The sequence below is a fragment of the Amblyomma maculatum genome, chromosome 4 (assembly GCF_055883805.1).
Source record: "Amblyomma maculatum isolate TAMU_Amacu chromosome 4, ASM5588380v1, whole genome shotgun sequence".
In the NCBI taxonomy this organism is placed as follows: Eukaryota; Metazoa; Arthropoda; class Arachnida; order Ixodida; family Ixodidae; genus Amblyomma; species Amblyomma maculatum.
Window position 1 is genome coordinate 53,127,448 of NC_139347.1, and position 24,135 is coordinate 53,151,582.

The 24,135-nt window shown below is 42.7% G+C and overlaps 1 protein-coding gene across 2 annotated transcripts; it reads left to right on the plus strand.

The window, feature by feature from the left end:
* The first annotated feature begins 174 nt into the window (after positions 1 to 174).
* Mys45A (SDA1 domain containing protein Mys45A) lies at positions 175 to 24,135 on the plus strand. 2 transcript variants are annotated; one of them, XM_084601463.1, is made up of 20 exons: positions 175 to 303; positions 559 to 762; positions 5,707 to 5,889; positions 6,306 to 6,371; positions 6,976 to 7,068; positions 7,126 to 7,203; positions 7,284 to 7,385; positions 11,714 to 11,783; positions 11,905 to 12,008; positions 12,093 to 12,150; positions 12,284 to 12,342; positions 12,455 to 12,531; positions 12,599 to 12,696; positions 13,064 to 13,140; positions 14,399 to 14,513; positions 16,993 to 17,147; positions 19,661 to 19,890; positions 20,661 to 20,745; positions 21,356 to 21,511; positions 24,059 to 24,135. In XM_084601463.1, exons 1-20 carry the CDS (start codon positions 214 to 216, stop codon positions 24,101 to 24,103), a joined length of 2,145 nt encoding a protein of 714 aa, XP_084457589.1. In that variant the 5' UTR covers positions 175 to 213; the 3' UTR covers positions 24,104 to 24,135. The 2 variants fall into 2 exon arrangements, with proteins under 2 accessions (XP_084457589.1, XP_084457590.1); XM_084601464.1 differs by having other exon boundaries at positions 19,664 to 19,890.

Genomic DNA, 24,135 nt, shown 5'->3' on the forward strand with positions numbered 1-24,135 from the left:
TAATAATATAAAATATTACGTCGAAAAGCAATAAAATATTTAGGTAATTATTTATTGCTTGGTAAATTTTACTTACTTCACTGATAATATATGGCAAAATACAAAATGAGATCAATCGAGCCAAGCTAAGCCAAAACCTTTTTCTGTTGCTTGTTTACAGTTGGCGTCGGCACATAGTTTCATTGAAGCCTTGTGCTGAAGAGAAAAAAGATCATGAAGCAGAGAGCGGGAAACAAGCTACCTAATAATCTACCGCAACTACAAAATCTAATCAAACGTGATCCCCTGTCCTACAAAGATGAGGTAAGTAATGCGTCTGCTTTAAAACCGATGTGCGTGATGAGCTCTCAAGACAGTGCGTAGCTCCAGAGTGTGTTAACGCTGTATGCTTGGTGAATGCCTTCACAAAACTTGAACAGTTGAAGGGCAGGCCGGCAAAATTATTAAGCAGTGCAGTGTGTCGTTCTTTACTTTTCCTGTCTGCGCTTCAAGTTTTCAGTTTGCAACTGTCATCTGTTCATTGATATTTCATTATTTCTTACCGTCCTTCTGTTCTAGTTTAATCTGCAACGCCACTACTATGATTCGTTGCTCCAAGCTTTCCGACTTCGTCCAACGGAGCACAACAAGGAGCTGGACGATCTGGTTATGTTTCTCGCGCAAGTCAGCCACTGCTACGAAGAAGAGATGAGGCAGTTTCCCCAGGAGATTGTTGAGCTTCTCAAGAACTACAACACTCAGCTCAACCCAGAAATGCGAATGGTGCGTATGTGCTGAAAGTTTAACAAAGTACCTTTCTTTACAATCAAGGAGCGCAGGAAAGTTACAAGTGCAAAACATGTCTCTGCTGCTACTGACTAAGCTTTCTAATTATCGCATTTGTTAAGAAACACGGTTACCCATAAGCTTTCACGCGATGCAATCAATATGTTATGCTAAAATAAAGTGGAATATATAAGGTCTGTTCGGTTTGATTTAGGGGGTTCATTGTCCCAAAGCAACTCCGGCTATGAGAGACACCGTAGTGGAGGGCTCCAGAAAATTCCACCACCTGGGTTTCTGTAACGTGCACTGACATTGCACAGCACACGGGCTCCTTGCTTTTCGCCTCTACCGAAAAGCAGTCGCCGAGGCCGGGATCCGATCCCGCAAGCTTGGGCACAGTAGTCGAGCGCCCTAACCACTGCACCATCACGGCGGGGCATAAAGTCCGTTCGATTCGGCAGCATTCACTGCACCAGTTTCGTAAAAGTACTGCGGCGATGCCACAAGCGTGCATTGGCAGTTCAGGCAGTTCAAGTGCAGCATCGGCAACGGTTGCTTCTTAAACGAATGGCATAGTGCGGGCCTCGCCGTCTGCTAGCTTTCGCGTAGCCAACAAGCTGCGGTCGTCTGTGTGCCGCTCACATCAACCAGTGCCAAGATACCGAATACGGGGACTAATTTTCAAATAGCGCATGGAAACGAAGCGTACTTGCCGTGAACCAGCCTCAGTGCATTTGGCGTGCGTTGTAATCAATAAACGGTGAAGAGATACCGGAACAGTGACAAAGTTCGTCAAGGAAACGGGCACGAGTACTCCACAATTAACATATCTAAAAAGTAAACCTATGCATGTGTGATGCATGATCATATGTGTGCTTCGCACCAGCTGCTGCAATTCAGCTTGTTCGGGAATTGGGATACTGGCGCCAGTTGATCTGAGCAGCATGCTCAGCAGACGGCAGTGATTCGTGATTGCGGTACATGAGGAATTTTAAGCAGACCGATTAATTCATGCTCGGCTGTCTATCTGTGTTTGCCACTCACATCAACTAGCGCCAACATCCCGAATAAGCTGACGAATTTCCAAATAGTTAATTGTAATGAAGTATTGCCATGAACCTGCCCCTCGATGCATGGGCACCTTGCTATAGCTGGCATGAAACATACACACCTTTTACTACACAGGATCATCAGTAAAGTCAGCGCGCTTATCATATACCGCATGCACGTGCATGCCTACTTTTTATAGACGTGGTGTGTAGTATGTGTCGTTGTTTCTATGGCGAACTCAGACACCGGACAAGTGGAACAACTCTTAGTCTCTTCGCCATTTATAACAACACTCAAGCCATCAACTACTTCCATGCGACGGCAGAAGCTGCACCATTTAGGCACTCACAGCTGAGGAGGACCAGAGCATTCTTGAACTTTTCATTAACTGGACCTGTACGACGTCAGCACTTTTTGAAACGAACAGCATAGTGCAGAAGGCACCGTGTTGTACAGCTGAGGCGAATGGCAAAGTGCAGCACCACAAGAATAAGTTCATGTAATGCAGGTGAATCGAATGGACCTATAGTTTTCACAGACGTCACATGCAAGGGCTTTTGGGATACGTGCTGCCATCTTCAGGTATTAAGCAGACCAGCAGCGGCTATTGTAAGAAAAGTTGCAGTTAGGCACAGACACATACACTACTGTGCATATTTGTTTCTTTGTGCCGTCATGATGCTGATGTGTGCTATACAGTAAAACCTCGTCAATATGTTTTTTACAATTCCGGGAAAACCATTTTATCTGGGAAAACATAGTATTAATTAAAAAAAATTTAAAGAATTTAACTGCTAAATGTGCACAAAGGAATTTAGAATTGCGACTTTCACTGCATAAAAGCGTAGATTAGCATTTATAGGCATGAATTATGCACAGCTCGCTTTTTAGCTCTCACAGAATTCAGTCCATGTTTGCATTGCCCTAAGCATCCTAAGCACAAACGAGAGTTAGCAACAGATTTGGCTGGTAAAAGGAATGACGAGTGCGGATCACTTCCTTGCTTGTTTCCGGATGAGCATCCAAAAGCAAGCAAGGAAGCAATGGCTTCTCCACGTGTCACCAGTGACACGTGGAGATGCGTGGCAAAGTGCGTGGCAAAGTGCCAACGCTTGTCCAGTTGTGCAGGCCTCCTAATGCCTTTTGAAGCGAACATTGCTAATTGCCATGTCATGATTGCGACTGACCGCGTGCTTTCATGGATGACTCATGGGTGGAAGGATGGACGACTGTCACAAAAAAAAAATTGTTTTTCCTGCGTGGTGATTTGGTCCTTTATTTGAAAACGTGTGGCGCCTGTTCTACGTCATAGTCTTTCATGGGCATTGGTTGGGACCGTGCTGAGAGAAATACTTATCCGTACTTCCGAATTAACAGTTGTCGAATTAGCGAGTATTTTGTTTCAAGCTTCGGAGGTTGCGCAGAAGAGGAGAGCAGGCAGCCGTCGCCGCGGCTCTACCTGGTTTCATCCTCTGTCCTCGTTTTGGATGTGCACAGTCTCTAACTCTGCATCTCTATTGCAGAGGCATTTATTTGGCCATGTGCTGGGCGCCAGGCCGCTAAGACGCGGCGGCGCTTAGTTCAAATTATCCGTAACAGAACCGACTCGCGTTCGAATTAGAGGCGTTTTTTATTACACAGACCTCTATGCAACTTGATCAGACCAAGCAGTGTAGTTCGAATTATCGAGGTTCGAATTAACGAGGTTTCACTGCAGTTGTTAAGGCACCGCAAAAGGAGCCATCGCATTTCTCCTCATGAAGTCACGTTTCCGTGAGAACGGGCGCCTCGTATGTTGGCTCATTGGCTTTCTTTGATGCTTCGCCCTGCTGCATCTATGCACTGCAGGAAAGCAACTGTGGCGGAGCGCCGCTGATCAGTTTTTCACGTCGCGAGTGCTCGTTAGGTTATGTCCGGTTAATCCCAAACCATAGTTCGTCAAAATTTTGAACGTAGTAACCAGGAAGCCGTGTTTTCCGGGAGCGTATCAACCGGGAGAAAAATAGTGTAACTCTATGGGAGGTGTTTTACTGCCTGCGATTTTGAACGTATGAAACTGGAAATAGTATGAACCGGGAACGTATCAATGAGGTTCTACTGTATTCGGCTGCGCAAGCAGTTCATATCTTACAATAAGCAGGCACTGTTTGCCATAGTGCACGAAACTTCTTACCGAAAAGTGCAAGAAGTTTGCCTGGCACGGATCAACAATAAAGACTTGAAGAGCTTCTAGTTTTGGGGTCTTGAACTATTTGTGGTTTGTGGCTAGTATATTTTATAGAGGGTGATGGAGTGTAACCTAATTGGCTGTCAAAATTGAATATCTGCTCTAGGAGGTGTTCTCTGAGAGCTAAGTACTTACTCTATGCTGCTGTAAGAGCTTCACACTCGTTGAAGTTCTGGAAGAGCCACCTCATGGGCGTGAACTTACCCCCTGGTGAAAAAAAGTGAGGTAGCAGGTATGCAGAAATAGTGAGGTTGTGCAGCTGCTCAAGAGCGCGCCAGTTGAAAGTGCACTTTCGTTAAGTTCCTAATTAAAGTTCCAGGCTGATATTTACGTGATTTATCATCCGAGCTGAAATTGCAGCTCACAAAGTCGTCTTCAGACATTTTGTTACTGCTTTCAAACGAAATTCACGGTAGAAACAGCGGACCATTGGGAAAGCTGCCGAATTTGTAGCACTTCCTGTCATGAGCTCTTCGCCATTTTTATTGACATTTGAGACCACTCTGCTCCAAATAGTTATTTCTTTTACGTCGCCACCCGCCGAAAAAAAAGTCAACCATGCGGATAATCAAATCTACAGTTCTCACCATATCTGCCTAAATGCAGCTACATGTTTCGTCACATGGAAGTTTGCGTTTGGCAGCACATTGAAAACCATTGATCATATATGACCGATTTTATGGAGCAGTGCAAAAAGAGATAAACATAACGAGCAAACGGGCACGACTGTCAGCCTAGCTAGTCCACCATGGCCTGGTGACAATGGCAGATGTCCAGTAGAAGCAGCTAGTTGGGTCTGACATGAAAAAGGTTTATGAATAGTGTAGTGGATGGGAGTCTCCATGTGTACCCGAAAACGTTGCCTGGCCTGAAGCAGTTTGAAGGTTTGGGCCTTTTTGGTCACAAGAGTGTAGTAGCTGCCCGGCATAAAGTGAATATAATTTCCTGAAGTATTAGACCACCTTTTCTTCTGGCTTGACCATGCTGCTAACCTCATCGTCAACCTATTACAAAAGGTACAGCCACTATTTTTTAAGAGCGCTAGCTCTTCTCAAGTTTCTCGATTTGGTGTCCATGTGCATAGCGAGTCGATCGGCGTGAAGATCTCGAAGTCCAAGGAATTCAAGATGGCAGCCAAACTTGAGTGCCGATGATGACGTCATAGTCCAATTTGGCGAGTGGAAGGGGAACCACGTGTCTATGGCATCATGGGCAAAAATGGTGGCGTAGTTTTGGAATCCCAAATTCAAGATGGCGGCTCTCAGTGTGACGTCGTAGCCAAGATGGTAGCCTCTAAAATGAGTTGTGCCCATACACCCCACCTTATAATTTATCCGCTAGGCGGTGTATGTGTGAGTATATAGAGCCGTCTCCTTGGGAGCTCTTTTCAGATGCGCTCATTATGCGGATAGGGTGTCCGTGAAGAAGATATTAGTCAGTGATGTGTGTAACCGTTAATTTGAATATGTGGATGTAAATTGAATAAGATTGTGTTTATCGTACGCAAAATAGACGTTTCGCTTCGTACTTAGTATTTGTGCAACTCGTTTCAGTTTCATTCATATAAATTCCTAGTAAACCAATGAGCTAACGCTCATTACTTCAGCATCTTCCAGACGGTGGCGGAGTTTTTTGGCACTGAGTATGCATGGCTTTTTTTGTAGACGTTCTGCCGAGCCCTGATCCTGCTGCGCAACAAGAATCTTCTCCAACCAACTGACCTGCTTGAGTTGTTCTTCAATTTACTGAGATGTCAGGACAAGGCCCTGAGGACATTTCTCAAGAACCACATCATCCAAGACATCAAAAACACCAATGCCAAACGCAAGGATGCCAAGCTGAACTCGGTACTGCTTCATTAGCATTATGGCTCCATCTTTCTTTAATCAATATTTAAGAACCACTGCAAGCATGCTGCAAAGTAAAAAAGGGTACTTCACAGTCGGTGCTAACAAATAATCTAATCACTTCAAGCGTGCTGCGAAGTTCACGGTCGGTGCTAACAGATAATTTATAATGTGCTTGGCTTGTGCACAATGTAATGTTGGGTCTCATCACTGAACTTCATTTGCATAAGAGTTGGTTCTTTGGCTGTGGCAGCTTATCCATACAAGTAGGAATGAAATGAAATGTTTGGAACAGGAGGTGCAATTGTTATAGGGCAATGAACTTATTATATATTGACAGTTTTTGTGCAACTGTTAGAGGCAGGTCGAAATGTTGCCATGTTGGTACATTGGCCCTCTTCTGTATTCATTTTCAGACGCTGCAGAACTTCATGTTTACTATGTTGAGGGACAGCAACCTAGTTGCCGCAAAAACATCTCTTGTAAGTAGAAGCATTTTTCAACTTGAATCCGCCTTAAGAAGTATCTAAAAGATAATAGTGCTGGCATGCAAACTACATGCGAAATTATTCCAGTTTCATAATCTCCTTTATTCTTTGAAATACATAAATATTGCATATTTTTGACAGCCTGCACAGGCTCCTTGAAGTAACGTAAGCAGGAGCATGACCCCACAGCTAACTGTGTCCCAGTGCCTGCTTGTTTCCGGTATGAAAAAGTGGCATGTCTTTTTCTTAAAAATTGAGAGGCCTGAGCTCCTTAGAATTCTAGTCCTAAGGTGGAACAGTTCAACTCTTACCCCACACTTGCTTTGATCACCTCCTTTCGTTTGTGGGTATTTATGAAGGGCGTAGTTAGTGTTGTTGCACAGTGAACCTTGAACATGGGATGCAGTAGAGCTAGAGCATATGGAGTTGGCAATGAACATTTCTCGCTCTTTTACTTCACTCTGCATCTGACAAGTGCAGAAGAGTGAGAAGCATATCCATTGTGTATGAATGTGTCCATAGAGAAGCACCAATGCAAAATTAAAAGCTTCCACCCCTCCTCCATTTCCTTTTTTTTATTTTTGTAATTTTCCTGCAGGATGTCATGATCACTTTGTACAAGAAGAATGTCTGGAATGATGCGAAAACGGTGAACGCCATAGCCACAGCTTGCTTCCACAAGGCCACAAAGGTGATTGCAAAGGCATAAGCATTTGTGGCTTTTTATGACACTAGCTCCTCTACGTAGGTCCTGGCAACAGCACTCACCTTCTTTCTCGGTAGCGACGATACAGAAAAAGACGAAGACTCAAGCAGTGAGTCTGAGGTAGTGTATCCTTTTCTTGCCTTAGTTTTGAATCTAGAAGGTCCAGCTTGCAAATGGAATTTTGTGGTACTGATCCACAGCCTGAAGGACCAAGCATACAGGAAATCATCATGGCTCACCGTGTGAACAAGAAATCACGGAAGCGGAAACGTATGCTTGACAAGACCAAGCAAGCTAGGAAGGTGAGAGCACTTTCATTGCAACCGTGATAACTCATTTTCATGACCCTGTCATTCTGTAGTGAGCATAGATTGTGGGCTCGACTTCTCGCTGCAAGAACTATCGCTTCACTCTGAAGTGAAAGGTTATACTAGTGTCACAGAGGCACTTTCGAATCTGATCGATTCGAACCAGATGAGTCGATTAGGATTGAACTCTATGTTGACGCGACACTTCTACATGGCTAGTTTCACTTACAGTGAACCAGCATTATTCTACATCTAACCAGTTCCTAAAGCAAGGTGTTCATTTCTGTTTATGTAACTGCAACTGTTGCCCTTGTGCTGAGGAGGTATTCCAATGAATAACCCAAAAATTGCATGAAAGTATTTTGATCAAAAGAGTCCTTTGTTAACTTCACTTGATAGCAAACCCATTTGTTTGATACAGCCTATACATGTGGAACTATCTGGCGAGAAGGAAACTAATCAAGCCTACTCGCAGGTCAAGATAGGGTGGGAATTTTTTCTGTGCTGCTTTCTTGGCCATGCTGAAAATTTCGCTCGAGACTGGACTTGGGATTAAAAAGTGCCCATCTGACAGCAATACAAGAACGAAAAGGTTGAAGTTTCAATACCTGCTTCCGGACTCTGGTTCAACTCAGATCGGCAATTTTCCATTGTGCTGTGCTTAACCTCCCTAATAGCATTTTTATTTTAATCATATCATAATGGTTCATTTTTAACTTCCAGAAATATTAGTATGTTTATCCACAGCAGAAAAGAACATTTATTGCTTTTTTGATAAAACATGTTTATTTGGCATGTTTTTTTTTTTCTTTAAATGTGTGTATTTCAAAGTAAAATAGGGTAGTGTTTTATCCTAGTTGAATTGAGGAGGACATGCGAACGCTTTTGTTGTGAAAGTTGATGAAAATGCAGGCGTGCCATGCACAAAGAAAGAGTGCATTGCAATTTGCACATGGGGCGAGTGGCCATGGCGACAGCTATGACGTTTCGTACTCGCTTCAAAGGGAAATTCCTGTTAAAATTCCTGGATTTATATCCACCCCGGTCCCTTTTTTTTTTTTTAAGTGTGAAAACACAACAAGCAAGGCACTGAACCTCCTTATTAATGCTTTGGCTCTAATAATGAAACAGAAAGGGAGGGCTTCTTGTATGTGCTATGACAACGAGCATTGAAGTCCTGCTACTCTAGTTTGTCACAGTACCCCAGCACTCAAAGGAGATGAACATGCACAGGACTTTCTGACACCAAGTGCAACAAGTTTGCATTTTTATTGAAGTGTCTCATTACTGCCCCTCTTCAGACAGCATCAATTTTCGCCTTCTGATACATCGTTGAAAAGATTATCACTATCATCATGTTCTTCGCTCGAAGAGAGCGGGATGAGAGGGCTGTGGCTGTGGAGACAACCAAACGACGCCTTGAGAACTGGATAAGGCATACTAAATAAATAGTGTTGGTGGCGTTATGCCAGGGCGGGACCGACTCTGTCACAGTAGGGAATTGACTTGGCTAGGACCTGTCTGGTCCACCTGGTAAAAAAGGGAAGCCTCAGTACCAAACCAATCCAATCCAAGAGCAGAATAGTCGAGGCATCAAAGTGGTCATGATCACTGTGTGAAAACTGCAGCATCACTTCTCATATTCCACATGTCTGTGCGTGCAACCAGTAATTTCAAAGCCAAGGCAAAACAGAACAGCAGCCTTTCAGTACCCGTGCTACCATTTGTCAGCAAAGCTAAAAAATGATGCTCAGCAAGCCCTAATCTCCTTAAACAAGACATATAGTGCTGGAAAAGTCACAGTGTGCGTGGCTTGCCAGTTTCTGCTGGAAAGTTTATAACATCAATGTTGTCATGTGGCAAGGTTTTACCCACTGACTAAAGACGGGAGATACTGAATGAGATCATGTGACATGAGTAGTCTTGTAGGTGAAAGAGCACTGCGACTGAAAATTGATGGCAGCATTTTTATTGGCATTTTGTTACAAATCATAAAACTCTTTTCTTAAAGCCGCATGGTGACAAGAGGCAGTAACAACTCCTACTTTTACTCTCAGTGTGGTTCTGCTGCGGTAAACATTTAGTCTACGTCAAAGCAGTGGTCTAGAGTTACGAGCATTCACCTAGCATGCAGCAGGTGTGGGGTTTGATCCCCAACACCGCCACTGGGTACCTATTGGTGGTGACAAAATGGGTAAAAGCTTTCCCTTGGACTGTGCTCGGTATCTCTGGAGTGAATTGATTGGAAAATGAGTACTTGGCTCTTGCTTGAGTAAAAAGATAAAGTATCATATCATAGCACTCTTTGGCGGAAGCTGCCATCACGGCAATAAAGTACCCATCATCACATTTAGTTCATTGTCTTCGAACTAAGAACAGGCATATAGGCAACCTGCAATGGAGTTTGCTGAGACATGTGGCGCCACCTGGCGGCCGACGGGAGCTAATACTGAGGCGGCGCAGAAGTTGACGCCGTATATGCTGCGGCCGCTGTGTTTCTTCTGCATTCACGTTTTGTTATCCCAGTGAGTGTGATTTACTCATTTAGTGACTTCAGTGGTCTCGTGCGATGCTTCGACTACTACGGATGTGAACAAGAATAAAAATAAGCGCAAGGGCGGCGAGAAAGACTGCCACAATCACGAAGGAAACCTAAGCGTACCGCTTGCTGGGAGAACCTGGGGAGAATGATGAAAGAAGGAGATATTGGCTGCGAGAGAGTAATGTAACGGAAATTCATTTTGTTATGGGGCCATTGGCGTACAGACGCCAAGAAGCTAAAATAAGACGATTGCCCGTGAGTGGATGAAACGGTATGAACTTCTGACTCGGGGAGTCGCACGCTGGTTGGGGCACACTACTCAGTACGCGCTCCGTGCTGTAAAATTTGGCGTGTACTAGTATATGCTGCGGAAGATCGAGTGGCATACGTCCAGAAAAGCAACAAAGCCGTGCAGTCGCAGCATCGTGTTCCAGCCGCATTTCAACGGAGGCGAAATAAAAAAAAAAATGTTCGTGTATCTGTGAACCGGATTTCTAATGCGGTGTATTCTATTCGGAACCACAAAGCCAAAATATCTTCAAGACTTCCAATTACAGATTTCAATAAGCATATTTATCTGTAAATTAGTTCTTAAGGTGCTGAAAAAGTCGAAGTGGCGGAGTGTAGAGGCCCGTGATACTGTGTACGCTGAGAATGGAACTTTGTTCTATCGTTCCGCTCCAAATATTTCTTTCGCCGACTGCTCAAGCTACTCAAGATTCTCTTGTCCCAGACGATAGACTATTTCATCATTAGTAGCAACAGTAAAAATTCTAACTCTTAACGACCTCCTTTACGAAAGCTTTGCCATTGAGTGCCAGCATTACTCGCCGGCTTTCCCCAAGATTTAGGTACGAATCGGTACAAAATGTATGCCAGTTGTTGTTAAGAGCTTTATTTTTTCCAACTGTGTAGGAGGCCCCCTACTCCCCGCCCCCGGCACGCACAGTTTTCGTTAATGACGCACGCTACAACCGCACAGTGCTTGCAATCGCCACATCCGTAGCGGGTACCGCACCATGCCTCCTGTAACTTCCGCGGCACTGTCGAAAGGTGCACCACGAACAAAAGTGTTCGTCATGGTATTAAACTGCAAAGCAAAACCGCGAGGAAATTATTATGCTGCTGTAATCAAACAGGAAGAACAAAAAAAAGAAGAAATGGCGATCAATCTCTTCTCAGGTTCTCTCTGCACTTTCAATGTTTGGGTATGAGGTGTGAACGCAATAGGTAAATGAAAAACTGTTTACTGTATTTTTCATTCATTTAATTATTTCTTAATTCATCATCACATATCCGACTGATGCCCTGAGAGAATAAACTTCGTTAAAAAAAAAATCTCCGCCTACTCACGCGAAATTCAAAGCTGTGCGCGCGGGTGTACCGTCGCGAGCGGCACGCACTTCGCAGTGACGTCGACACCATTCACGTTTTAAGCATGAGCATTCTAGAACAGGCAGTGTCCTTTCGTCAGTATTGGTTTTCGGAAGTAACTCTGAAGACATTTGATTGCCTTAAAACCGCAGAAAATAAGAGCCGAGATGCTTCCAGCCGTACAACGCGAACACAACCCGACCGCGCCGGCCTACTCAGATTACGCGGCGCCGCCGTTGGTGGCGCTGAACGCTGCACTCCACTAGTGCCGCCTGGCCACTGCAGGTTGCCTATAGCGTGTTAGTAATGTTTGCACATTCCTACCCTCGCAGTGTGTTGCATATGTCAAAAAGGTTCGTGTTAGCAAATGTTACCCGATTCTCCTTTTTGCATTTTCTATTTACAGAAGCAAAAGAAGGGCAGCAAGGCACAAGTCTTCAACTTTTCTGCTCTTCATCTAATACATGATCCGCAAAGTAAGTTTGATTGCCTATCTTCTCTTCTTGCTTCACTTTTATTCTGCTGCTAATGTTGCAGACACGTCGTGTGAGATTTTGGTTTTTGTGAATTGCATTTACTCTGCTCAAAACCTTTCAGCCATAGCTGAGAAGCTGTTGAAATCTCTGCAAGACATGAATGAAAAGTTTGAAGTGAAGCTGCTTGTTATGAACCTGATCTCTCGGCTTATAGGCATTCATGAGGTGATTACACTTCCCCTATACCATTGTCTTGCTTGCTGGAACCTTGGAATTACTTACATTTGACATTTTAATTTCTGTGGCTAGCTGTTCGTGTTAAACTTTTACCCACTGGTTCAGAGGTATCTCCAGCCGCATCAGAGAGGTGAGTGCCGTTTCCACTTGTATATGACTTAAGACACTTATCGGCGTCTCGAGCTTCTGCACAGGACAGTGTTAAAATTTGCTCTGATCTTTCATGCATGCCGACTGCTCTAACTTTGGTCTTGTTCCCATAGAGGTGACAAAGATATTGCTGTATGCTGCACAAGCCTCCCATGAGCTGGTTCCACCAGATGCAAGTTTTATTTTTTCACTTTCTCCTGCCAGTGACTGATGTGCTACTGCATTGTGTGATTCTGCTTGGATACTGCCTTTTATGTGTAATTGCACGGTTTCTGATTTTCCAGGTCCTAGAACCAGTGGTGATGACAATCGCCAATAATTTTGTAACCGAACGCAATTCAGCTGAAGTCATGACTGTGGGGTAAGCTGATTTATTTAAAAGGGAGAGAGAAAGAGCACAAGTTGATGCCTACATTTGTCTTCTACAGTTTGAATGCAATTCGAGAAGTGTGTGCCCGGTGTCCCTTGGTCATGAGTGGAGATCTGCTGCATGACTTGGCTCAGTACAAGTCTTATAGGGATAAGAGTGAGCACATCAGTCTTCTTCATTTTGATATATAATTTTTTAGCGACTGTTTTTGTTCTTAGCATTTTTTTTTTTTTCGTAATTCATTGCATTGGGAAAATGTTTCACTGGAGGAGGTCTATCTGCCTGAGCAGTGAATTTCATACTTTGCTAAGGTTTGTCATATATCTTGATAATTGGTGTCAAAAACATTGTGAATTTTGAGGCTCCACTTGTTAAATCAACATATAAATTTGTATCTTTGGGGCATCACTTACGTCATGCTAATTTTAGCTGCTCTATATTACTCGCAGAAGAGTAACGGTCATCAAAGCAAAGAAAGGTTTTTTTTGCAGCCTTCACATTGAACCCAATTTCTCCCTTGCAGATGTCTCAACAGCTGCCAAGTCATTGATCCACCTCTTCAGAAATGTCAACCCAGAAATGCTTGCAAGGAAGTTCAGGGTACGCTTTATTGCTTAGTTGCTGACCTCTAGTTCTGATAAGATGACTGCCAAAATTTTTGTAAAGATTATTACATCAGTTTTTTTCTTTTTGTCCTGCATTTGAAAACATTGGTGCATTTGTTGCATATGTGTGAGTCACTCTAAATAATGTGGAAATTAATGGTGCCTATTTTGGTTTGCTTCAGCCCTTGCCTTGCTCTGGCCGTTTTTGTGGGCTGGTTGTAAACTATTTTTGTTAGCCACAGCATAAGGGTTGTTGTCTTGCAAGGAAGAGCAAGCTTATCTGATGGTACTGATATGGAGACTACACCAGTGCGAGCACATGTATATGGGTACGATTGCAGACATTCTCTACTTAAAGTGCGAGTGTATTCCGAACTTTGCAGAAATTCCTAGCAAGCAGTTCTTTTTATACCTACTTTCTGACAATGTTGTCATTCAAGGTCATCCTGTCTTCCAATTCAATGCTTTACGATGTCAATGAACATGATTTTGCTCTAATTTTGAGGAGAAGAATAATAACATTTTGTTTAGTAGTGGCATAATCAAAGCTACATCAATGAAACAGCACAGATGGTGCTTTAAAGTAATAATTAGAGAAGCAAAATTTGCAAAATAATAAATTGTTTTTATTTTTATTACACATTTGCCCCCTTGCTCAGAAATGTCATGTAACACGGTTCTAAAATTTGTTTTGTGGAAAGACACATTTGTGTTAAACTGGTGGAGCTAAAATTACAAACCTAGAACAAAAAGTACTTTTTCTAAAATTTCTTCTTTGTTTTCACTTGGTGAATTCACACTTCTATCTCAACTGAGACAAAAAGAATGAAATGTCACTGCAGGAATTCACAAGCACAGCTTGGTGATGACAGTTTAGAATTAAGCTGGTTGCTGAATAACAAAAGTGCAGACTTAGGACAAGAAGGAGTTGCCACACAGAGAGCAAGCCCAAATAAATGTTCAATAATCACAGCACTCCGTGTGTGTAGTGCCTCTTTTAGGTCCAGTCTCCACACACTTTTGTGCCATGTTCACTGTTGTGTGGTTATATAGAACCCTCCCTTCAATGTCCTTAATTTGGCAAGTGGCACATAACATAGCACATTAATGTGCAGATGTGTATATGAGAATCTTTCCTAGGCAGACGTTTTCTTAAAATTTATTGCAAGGATACTCACTGAATGCAGTTGCAGTGTCATAATGTTATGGTTTGATTCTTTCATCTGTTGTGATGCGGTTTGCTCATTTTGCAGGGCAAGCCAACGCAAGAAACACAAGAGCTCAAGGTTTTACAGTATGGTGAACTAAAAGCCACCAGCTTCGTGCCTGGTGCCGAAGTGTTGGATGTTGATGCAGAGGAGGATGACGGTGAGGACCTGCTTATTTGTTCAGCCAAATTATCTCTCTAGAACTAATAGCGCCAACTCCACATTTGTAACTGCTCTGTATTGTGTACCTAGTTTATGTACCTGTTGTGACACTCAGTGTGAACATCAGTACGTTTTCACGTGTTGCATAGTATGTAGCGTCTGCCCTTGTGGCGAATTTTGTATGCAGTGCATTTTTCGGAGCCCATATTATGTCACTGAACACTGTGACCATTCCAACTGTGAATTCCTGTGAATTCCAATGGCAGATCTGGATCAAATTTTTCTGCTCTGTTTTAGGCATTGGCGTTCCAATGGCAGAATGGGATCAGGTGTGATCTTGGTTCGCTATGCGGAGCAGCGATATTTGCACCGCCGTAATCGGGGGATTTGGCTGGAAACCCATACAATGTTTTTGTTGTTTTCGGTTCTGCTCCATTTCATGATCGGCGCATTGTTGCTACATGGTAGTCCAAGTAGCTGTTGTGGTCTTCTCCTTGCCGACCTCCAAGGGGCGAACTTTCACAGCAAAATTCTTGTGATTAATAACCTTGTACGGCGAGCTGCACCGATATCGTCGCACAGTCCTCCAAGCTAGAAAGGAGCGGACGCCGCCAGCTCACGCAGCCATCAATATCGCAGTGGGCAGCCGTCACATTACTTTCATTGGCTTCCAGTCGCAACAGAAGCGGCTACAGCATACAATGGACTAGCATGGACATCCAAAAAAACAAAACAGTGTAAAAAGAAATCTGCGATGGGCAGATATAAACAAATGTACCTCACAAGTTTGAGTAGCAGCCGGAAAAGTACCGCCTGACCGTCGACTACGGCATATACTGGTTGTCGCACGTGTCGCAAAGCATGTGTGAAGTATACGCATGATTCTCAACGTTGTTCATGCGCACTCTGGCAACAGCGACGAGACGAAACCCCACAACCAGCCATGACAACGTAGACATCCAAAGCATACTTTATCGGATTCAGATCTCATAAATGGTTCTGCGTCGCAACCGATGTGAGAATAGTGTTTTTTAACATCTTTTTGTGTTATTCACATTACAACGAGCAAGCCCCTGAATCACCGCAGGAAGGAAAAACTTGCATTCATTTCACTTGAGAAGCTGCCGTGCTGCACCTGGCATCAGCAGCTTTTTAATCTGACGTCTCTGCCGCTTCAAAGATGTGTATTAGCTTTGATCCAAGATTTGCTTATCCTTTATCAGAAATGCGGAGATTCATGCCATTAGACAGGCTTGTTTTGACAACAGTTTCAAAAATGTGCTCACAACAGAGCAAAGTCGACCGAAGGCAGTGACGGCCATTGCTGAGGGCGAGGCCACAAGAACCAGTTTTGCGCACTTTTGGCTTACATCCGATGCTGCTCCCATGGGAGCGAGCAAATTTTAATGCCCCCACCTTACGGGGTTTGGCCAATGTCGTTTCTGGCCCTCTGTGTTGATGTATAAAGAGCCCAGTACCCGGACTTCCACAGGTTCAGGGATTGGACCTGTCTCAAGAGATGGTGTAGTTTTGGCAGTGCATTTTGGTGATGGGCGTGCACAAATTCAATTGAAGAAAAGGATCTTCGTTGGAGCTGATGTGCTCCATTTGTGATCCGGCCAAGCGCCCGCGACCTGCCATTGCAATTGGACATTATAGTTGTGGCAGCGTGCTCATTAGCTCCTTGAAATGCCACCCGTAACATTTTAAATAGTCTCAGTATTGACTGTACCATAAATTTCAAAGCACAGTGGCCCCAAATTAGGTGCAAACTTTTAAAAAAATCAACTTGCAGGAATTTTAATGCAGACTTAGGAATTTTTATACGTTTTCATTTTTGGTGTTTGCTATAGTTTAGCAAACTGCGGCATGCCCTGTTTGACAGACTGCGAAGTCTGGTGCAGTGTGACCCACCATAATTGTTACAGTGAAGCAGAAAAACTTGTCCCGCTTTGAAACTAGGCAAAAAAAAAATAAAGACTGATGGTTAGATATGCTATCAGCTCACATGAGCAGATGTTGAGGAGCGCCATAGTTCAGCACTTTTTTTTTTTAAACCAAACCTTCATCTGAGGTTGTCAAGCTCGGCAGTTCCTCGACTTAGCCGGAGCAGAACGTAAAAGCCTGTGAGTTGTATAGTGTCAGAAAATGTTATTTATTGGTCCTATTGTAACAACATGTCTCTTTAGCTGTGTCTATCTGTTTAGTTATAGAGATCTGTTATTTTTGTGTTGGTATTGGATTCACAATGTATATTTCCCATACTGTGTCTTCACAGAGCTAAAGCTGTACAGAGAAAAGTGCGGTGCTTTTGTAATGTCTATATTTCTTATTTTTCTGTTCGTGTGTCATCCTTTTTGAGAAGTAACTAGTTTTTTTGTTTTGTTTTTTAATACATATAATCTTTCTTTTTATCCTAGCTGTGGAGAGACAAATCACCATCTTAAACTTGGAATGTGTCTTGTGGTACTTTGCAGATGAAGAAGATGAGGGTAGCGATGAGGATGACGACTCTGATGGCTGGGTAGATGTGGAACACTCAGATGACAGTGATGATGTTCCTGAAACTAAAGATGACAATGAAGGCAAAGTCAGAGACATCAGTGAGGAAACTGAGAAGTCCACTTCCACGGTATGCATTTTGGCTGATGAAGTGTAGGTGTCTTGTTTTATAGTCTGCCAAAGCAAGTAAGGGCATTATGTAAGCTTTTTATGTGACACCAACACTGCACCAAAACCCATCATAGGAGAATCGAAGTCATGCATACTAGAACCCCGCTATAGTAAAGTGAAACTGAGGTCCCAGTTCATCTTCCATAGACAACTGTACATTTTTCCTCCTTTATAGCAAAAACGTTTTTGGTAAAAATCAGTTATAGTAAAGTGCGCCTGGCCGCGGCGACGACTCCACGGTATGACATCGCCGCCTGCGCACTACCTATATAATCGCGAGGCAAAGAATTTCTGTTTTTGAAAACAGAAAAATAGCACTGAGTGTTTAAGTGGCTTGACCACTAGGCTTGGCAGCATCCAGGAGAAGCCTACTTTACGGAGGCCTTGGAGCCGTGAGGGAAAGCACGCAGTGCGTAGGAAAAAAAAAAAAGCGGTATACAAACATGGAAAGGAGGCAACGTGGCCCGTTCAGAAAGTAAAGGAGACTAAAATTGCAGCAAGAACTAGGGAACGGGAAGAAACGGGCAAACATTCACTGCACTGTGCAGCACGAATCATGAGGTAGTGGAGGCAAAAAGTGGAGTGCAGTCTTACAGCACTTGACTGCCACACGCATTTATCATTTATTGCCTTTTAAAAGACAGAAACAGCAAAACATGACACTATGTTCATGCGAGGCTTTGGTTTGTCACATGAAATTGTACTTGGTTGCATTCATAGCCACGTTGTCCTCATGCTTAAGAGGCACTTCCACAAGATGTAAAAAATTTTTATATCAATAAAATTGCACGAAGAGATTATAAAAGTGAGGTGGAAAGTATTTCAGAGTTTTTTTCATTAAGCAACAAGATGTGTTCAGTAAGTGCCTATTTAACTACCAGACAGCATCTCCAAGACCATATCGTCACCAACGAATTATATAGTAAAGACCCTGATATAATAAATATTTTTGCTGGTCCCAGTGACTTTACTATAAAAGGGTTCTACTGTACCAAAAGTATTTCCGTGAATTAATTTTGTGCAGTCTTCATATTAGATATGCGCATGACACAACTTTTTATTGAAAAGACTGGACAAACCACTTTGTGAAAAATGTGGAAGTGAACTTAGTGTGAACCATATTTTTTCTCACGCATAGAACTCGAACAGTTAGGAAGAGCTATTTTACTCGATTCTACAACGAATTAATCCCTTTCCTGATAAGAGACAATGCTCTCATTGAAATTTAATTCGTTTTTAGTTTTTTAGAGGAATCGGGGATTCTTTGCTTGTAATTACCTAAAAACTTTTCATCTTACTGACCAAAGGCTATCATTAAAGGGACAGAACACTGCACTTTAACCGTCCAATTTCTTTCTGTGGATTTCTTTCTCAGATTCTGTAGAGGTTTGATCAGATACACTGTAGAAAATTTTACCAAGAATTTTTTGTTCAGTGTATGCACCAGTTTTTATGTAGTCCGATGCTGGAAACCATTAGCAGTGACCGTGATAATGATTGTGTGTCGACAAAAGTGATGTACTGAAAACGAATTAAATTTTACCTGCCAGACAGTAATTAGACATTTTTCTTTGTAGTACAGAGTAGCATCCATTTTAGTTTCTACACCCAAGGTCACAGCGACACAAGAACGTATGCCTCATTGACGGAAGTTTTACTGAGCCACAGTAACCGCTTTATACAAGAAATTTAAAACACTGTGGCACCATCTGGTGACAAACGCTAAAAGCACATCATAGGCGATACGAAAGAAGGGTGTCTTTTATTTTTGCTGACGGGAGCACCGGATAGACTGCAAATTATAATAAAACAAGGTGAGCTCTCTTCGAAGAATAGAGGGTACTGGGCAATTACAAAAACCAAAGACATTCTCCCAAGATGTGGTCATGTGGGTTACTACAGTGATTATTACGGCGTTTCACTGCAAGAGGCCACTTCACTCGTTTTTATGTGATTTTCAGTGCAAAATTAAAGTTATAAATCCTCGTTTCTTAAATATTGTAGTGCTCAATCATATTACATGAGGCAAAGTCGTTTTGTTTTCACATTAATCTTATTACATATTTTGGTCAGTGTTCTGTTCCTTTTAACCTTGTATTTGGCACATGGTGGCCTTAGTCACCTGTGTGCCATAAAACTCAACACAACACCCATTGGCAGCATCTTTTAAGGTTTGGAGCTTGTGTTCCAAATATTTTCATGGGTTTCTGCTTCTACTGGGCCATTAATCTGATCAGGTGTCACATTTGTCATTGTGGTCTGCGTTGACGTCAGCCACATCCAGTTTTGATTAGTGGTAAGGCTTGGTTAACATCAATATTATCGAAGTTTTTTAACTTTTTTTTTTGTCTGCTTCCCCTCAAGCTGCTTAAAACCAGACCCATGTTGTGTTCTCGACTGCATTGCAAGCATGTCTGTGTGTACTCAGTTCTACTCTGAAGGCCTCCCCTTTCTTCTCTCATGGATAACTAGCAGAAAGGCAAGCCTTTGCTGAGTCTAGAAGAGCGGGTACAAAAGGCAGCGCAAGTATCAGAGACCCGAATTCTCAGCCAGCAAGAGTTTGCCAAGGTTCGTGCTGCTCAGCTCGCGAAGAAGATGAAAGCAGCGCTGCCACAGCGGTTCACAAAAAAGGCTGACGCCAAAGCTGCCACTGCTGCTGCGGCTGCTGCTGCTGCTGAGGCTAATACTGCTATTGGTGAAAGGTAAGCAAGTGCATTTGACCACATCATGCTACCATGTATTGTTTGTCTCATGTCTTAATAAACCAAAGCCAACTAGTTATATTGTTGTGAAAAAGAAGACAGGCAGTGGCGCGAGAGGAGCCCTCGCGTTATCAACTTTCATTCTGCCGCCATAGTGTGCAGTCTTCTTGCTTACCACCATGTATCAATATATTGGTCTGCTGCATAATATCTGGCTGTCAGTTACTGGGCTATGTGACACCCATTTTGTTTTCTTGCTGCATCCTCTTTTCCTGGAATGCAAATAGTCACCCCATTTGGTAGATTTGCTCGGTGTTGCGCAATCATACATACTAGTCCTTCATTGACACCATTAATCAAGACTAAAATGTTTCCTTGCAGCTGCTGCTTTCTGCGAAACAGTTCGGACAGGAGAGAAGAACGTGTAAATGCATAAATGTCTCAAGACATTTTGGAATGTGAAAGCAGGTGGATTCATCTTCAGTCAAAAAGTGGTTGAAGGGTGCTGCCATATTGAAGACTGGGCTGTGCCTGTAGCACTGGGAAAAGCTGGGGATTAGCTCCCACAAGCCTGCTGCACAGCCCAGTCAAACAGGTTTATCTAAGGTCATGTCTCCTGTTTTTATCGCCAGTTTGATAAGTTATGTTGGTTAACCTTGTGTAGCACTAAAGCGCACGCAAGCAGTTCAGTGTCGCGGTGCCATTGGCAGCTTTGTTGGTTCCTGCGATATTAGTTTTATGCACAGCAGCTGCTTTTTCTCTATCAACAGGAAAGAGCTCGTCTCTCTTAGGGACATAGAGAAGCTGGTCAAGAACCCGAGAAGCACGAAAGAGTCTCGACTGGCTTCAATCAAGGTACCATATTATTCTTGCCAAGATTTGATTATCTTGTTCCAGTAATACACTGTTGACGAGCCTTTGTTACAAAAGGAGATGCAGATGCTGCAACGAACTTTTCTGGCGAGAAAATTTCCACTCATTAAAAGTATCACCTGAGCATTAAAGCTTGTTATTTTGTCAGTACTTCTGTGCATTGGGGACTGGATCGGTTGTTGGTAGCAGGTGGTTTTAAACCTTTCAGAGCAATGCCAGAAATTTTTTAATCCCAGCATGCCATCCACCACAAAAACCAGCATGTTCTTGGAGGTAAGAAAAGACAAATCTTACTGAAATTGAGATTTAAACATGGTGGGTCCTAAGGGGAGTCAAATAGATTGAAATAAGGCAGGTGCGATAAACTCTGGTTAGTACTCCAGCCTTCATCTCCTATCCACCCATCGATACTAGCCAACCTGCAAGTTCGTCCCGGCACCTTCAACTAATTACAGTGCGTTGCCATCCATCCGGTGTCGTTTCCCACATGAGGCGATCCGTTGTATCTGAATTGCATTGCCATATACTTTGTACCCATTAAACGTCCCCATTGTACGTGCTAACTTGCCTTTTATGTTCTTTGGATCCTCAGGAGGGAAGGGAGGGCCGGGAAAAGTTTGGAGGTCGGAAGAAGAAGAAAGGAGAGTTTGCCAGCCAGAGCAACAAGGAGAAACGCAAGAACAAAGTATTCAGCATGGTCAAGCACAAGCTGAAACGCAAGCAGAAGCGCTCTTTCCGCGAGAAACAGGCAAGTAGTAGGCAGTGCTTTCAGTCAGTTTTTGCAAGACATCTTTCCTAGCCTTGCCTGTGACAGTGCCACATCATCAGGGTCGCTTTTGAGAGCTGCCGTCATTTCTTTGTCATCAAATTAAGTGACCAATCCTAAATTCGTGGAGATCGATGCTGGCTGCATTGGCCATATATTGTTAGTGGCAGAATATGCCTTTTGTTTTGTGAACTCAAGGTGGTCTAAATTAGTCTGGAACTCTCAACTATGGCATCCCTCTGAGGCCACGTCTAGCTTCATTGCACTCGAAAATTCAAAATCACCACTTTCCAGATAGATGACATGCAGAATGTAAAAGCATAGCATATGATAAGGCATAGAGATAGTATTTGTGCAGCATGCATGGCATGCCCAACACCTCTATCATGCTGCACTTGTATGGTTTTCAGTGGTACACATTCTAGTGCTCTTCTCTTAGTCAAAGACTGTGTCCAGTGGTGAGAGTTTACCTTAGTAATCCAAGAATAGCCATCCAGACAGTTTGCTATAATCCGGTTAAGGGCTGGAAAGCTTTGCTTCAAAACCCTTTCAATTTCTGAATTTCAAAGCACTTCAGCAAGGCAGGGTGATCATGTTAATTCGACCTTGTTCACTAAAACGGCCTTTTCTGAAGGTGGCATACCAGTAAGCAAATTTGTTTGAAAGTACTCCATTAGATTGTGACCAGACATAATTGAAGTAGATCCAGTGCTTGACAGGTAAGCATATCAACTGTACTGTAATTGACTCTGTCATTACCTCAAGAAAATGGCCATTTTTCATAGGTCTCGGAAGATATCTTTTTTGCTAGTACAGTTACAAAGCAAAAAATTAAAAATTGCCATTTTTGTGGCGAGTTGATAAAAATAAGGTAAAAGAGGCACAATATCTACAGATGTATTATATTAATAAAGAAACTTTAGAACATACATTTTGAAGATCAAGGACCAACACTGTATAAAGAAAATAAACTATCTGTATAGCGCCGTTCTTCAGCTACATAAAAAAATTTACAGGTGGAAACAGCCTCATTTCTCGTGCCATGTGGTGAAGCAGTTAATGGTTTTTGTGAGGCAGCAAAAATAAATAAAATAAAATAAAACTGCTGCAAATTTGCTGTAAAGGCTGGGTATATGTTGGACATGTGGCGGACCCTCAGGAATGTATCTTCATGGAATAAAGCCACCCATACACGAGAGTCAAAACTGACTAGTGAATAGCTGGCACCATTTTCATATAATTATCGCCACTCACCACCGATATCAAAGCCGGCAATATGATTCGATATTTGACTTGCTGGAGGTCTTTTGATCACAAAAATTTGATGTTACTGCTGCATTACCTCGAGTGACAGGTTTATTTTTTCTTTCAAGCACGGCCACCACACCCTCTTCCGCAACAACACACGCACATAAGTTCTCAGAAAGGTCAATCAAAAATCAGAATGTGGACAGAGCAGGAAAATTTAAACTGGTTCTACAAATACAGTGCCTAGACTAACCGCTAGGTGCACAAGAAACGATTCCAACATGTCAAAATCATCGATTTAAAGCATCCATCACTGGTGGTCAATTTGAATAGGCGTGGTAACAAGAGAGTTAAGCAGTGAGCAAATCTGTTTTTTGTGTGTGTGTGTGTGTGTGGCTGTGAGTTTCAAGGAAACTATGCTTCACATACAAGAGCCGTCTACAAGTGTGTAGCCTACTGCACTAAGGAATGCCATAAAAAGAGTACTTTTAAAGGGACAGAACACTGGAATTTAGGTCTCGATTTTTTTTTTTTTTTTTTGCCGTAGTGGAAATATTGATGTCTAAAATGTTCGATTCCATAATGGTTTTGTTAGAAACGACGTAGAAAATTTTAACCGGGAATTTTTTTTATCAATGCATGCGCCCGTTTTTATGTAGTTCGATGCTGGAAACCATGAGCAGCGACCGCGATGACTGGTGGTCGACCAAAAAGACGTACCGAAAGCAAATATAACTTTCACTTGCCAGACAGTAATCAGACATTTTTTTGCGTATAGTAATGTTCTTTTCAGTTTCACACTCAATGCTGTTACGGCACAATAACGCACGCCCTCGTCGACAAAAGTTTTAGTGGGCACTGTCATTGCTTCATTCACGAAATTGTATACACTGGCGCTATCTAGTGGCAAAACCTGAAAGCATACCTCTCGCGGTGCGAAAGCAGGGGTGAGCGCAGAATATAATAAATTATATTCCTAGAAGAAAAAAGAATGTGCAGTTACGAAAATCAGATATTTTGCAGACATGTAGTCATTTGGGGGGCTACACTGAAAGTGTTAGGGTTTCTCTGCTAGATAGCTCCTCTGTTGTATTTTCAATGGCAAATTAAAATTGTAAAGCCTCTTTTCTTTGATATTGTAGTGCTCGATCTGTACTATATGAGGCAAAATCTTTTCATCTCCACCATAATCTCATGACATATTTTAGCCAGTGTTCTGTCCCTTTTTCTTTTCTGCTCTGCACCAAGTATATTGTGTCTGTCTTCCTTTTGCCATTTCAGATTGCCCTCAGAGACGCATTGTTGAAACAAAAGAAGAGGAAATGATATCAGAAATAAATCTATCTTTTCTATATTTT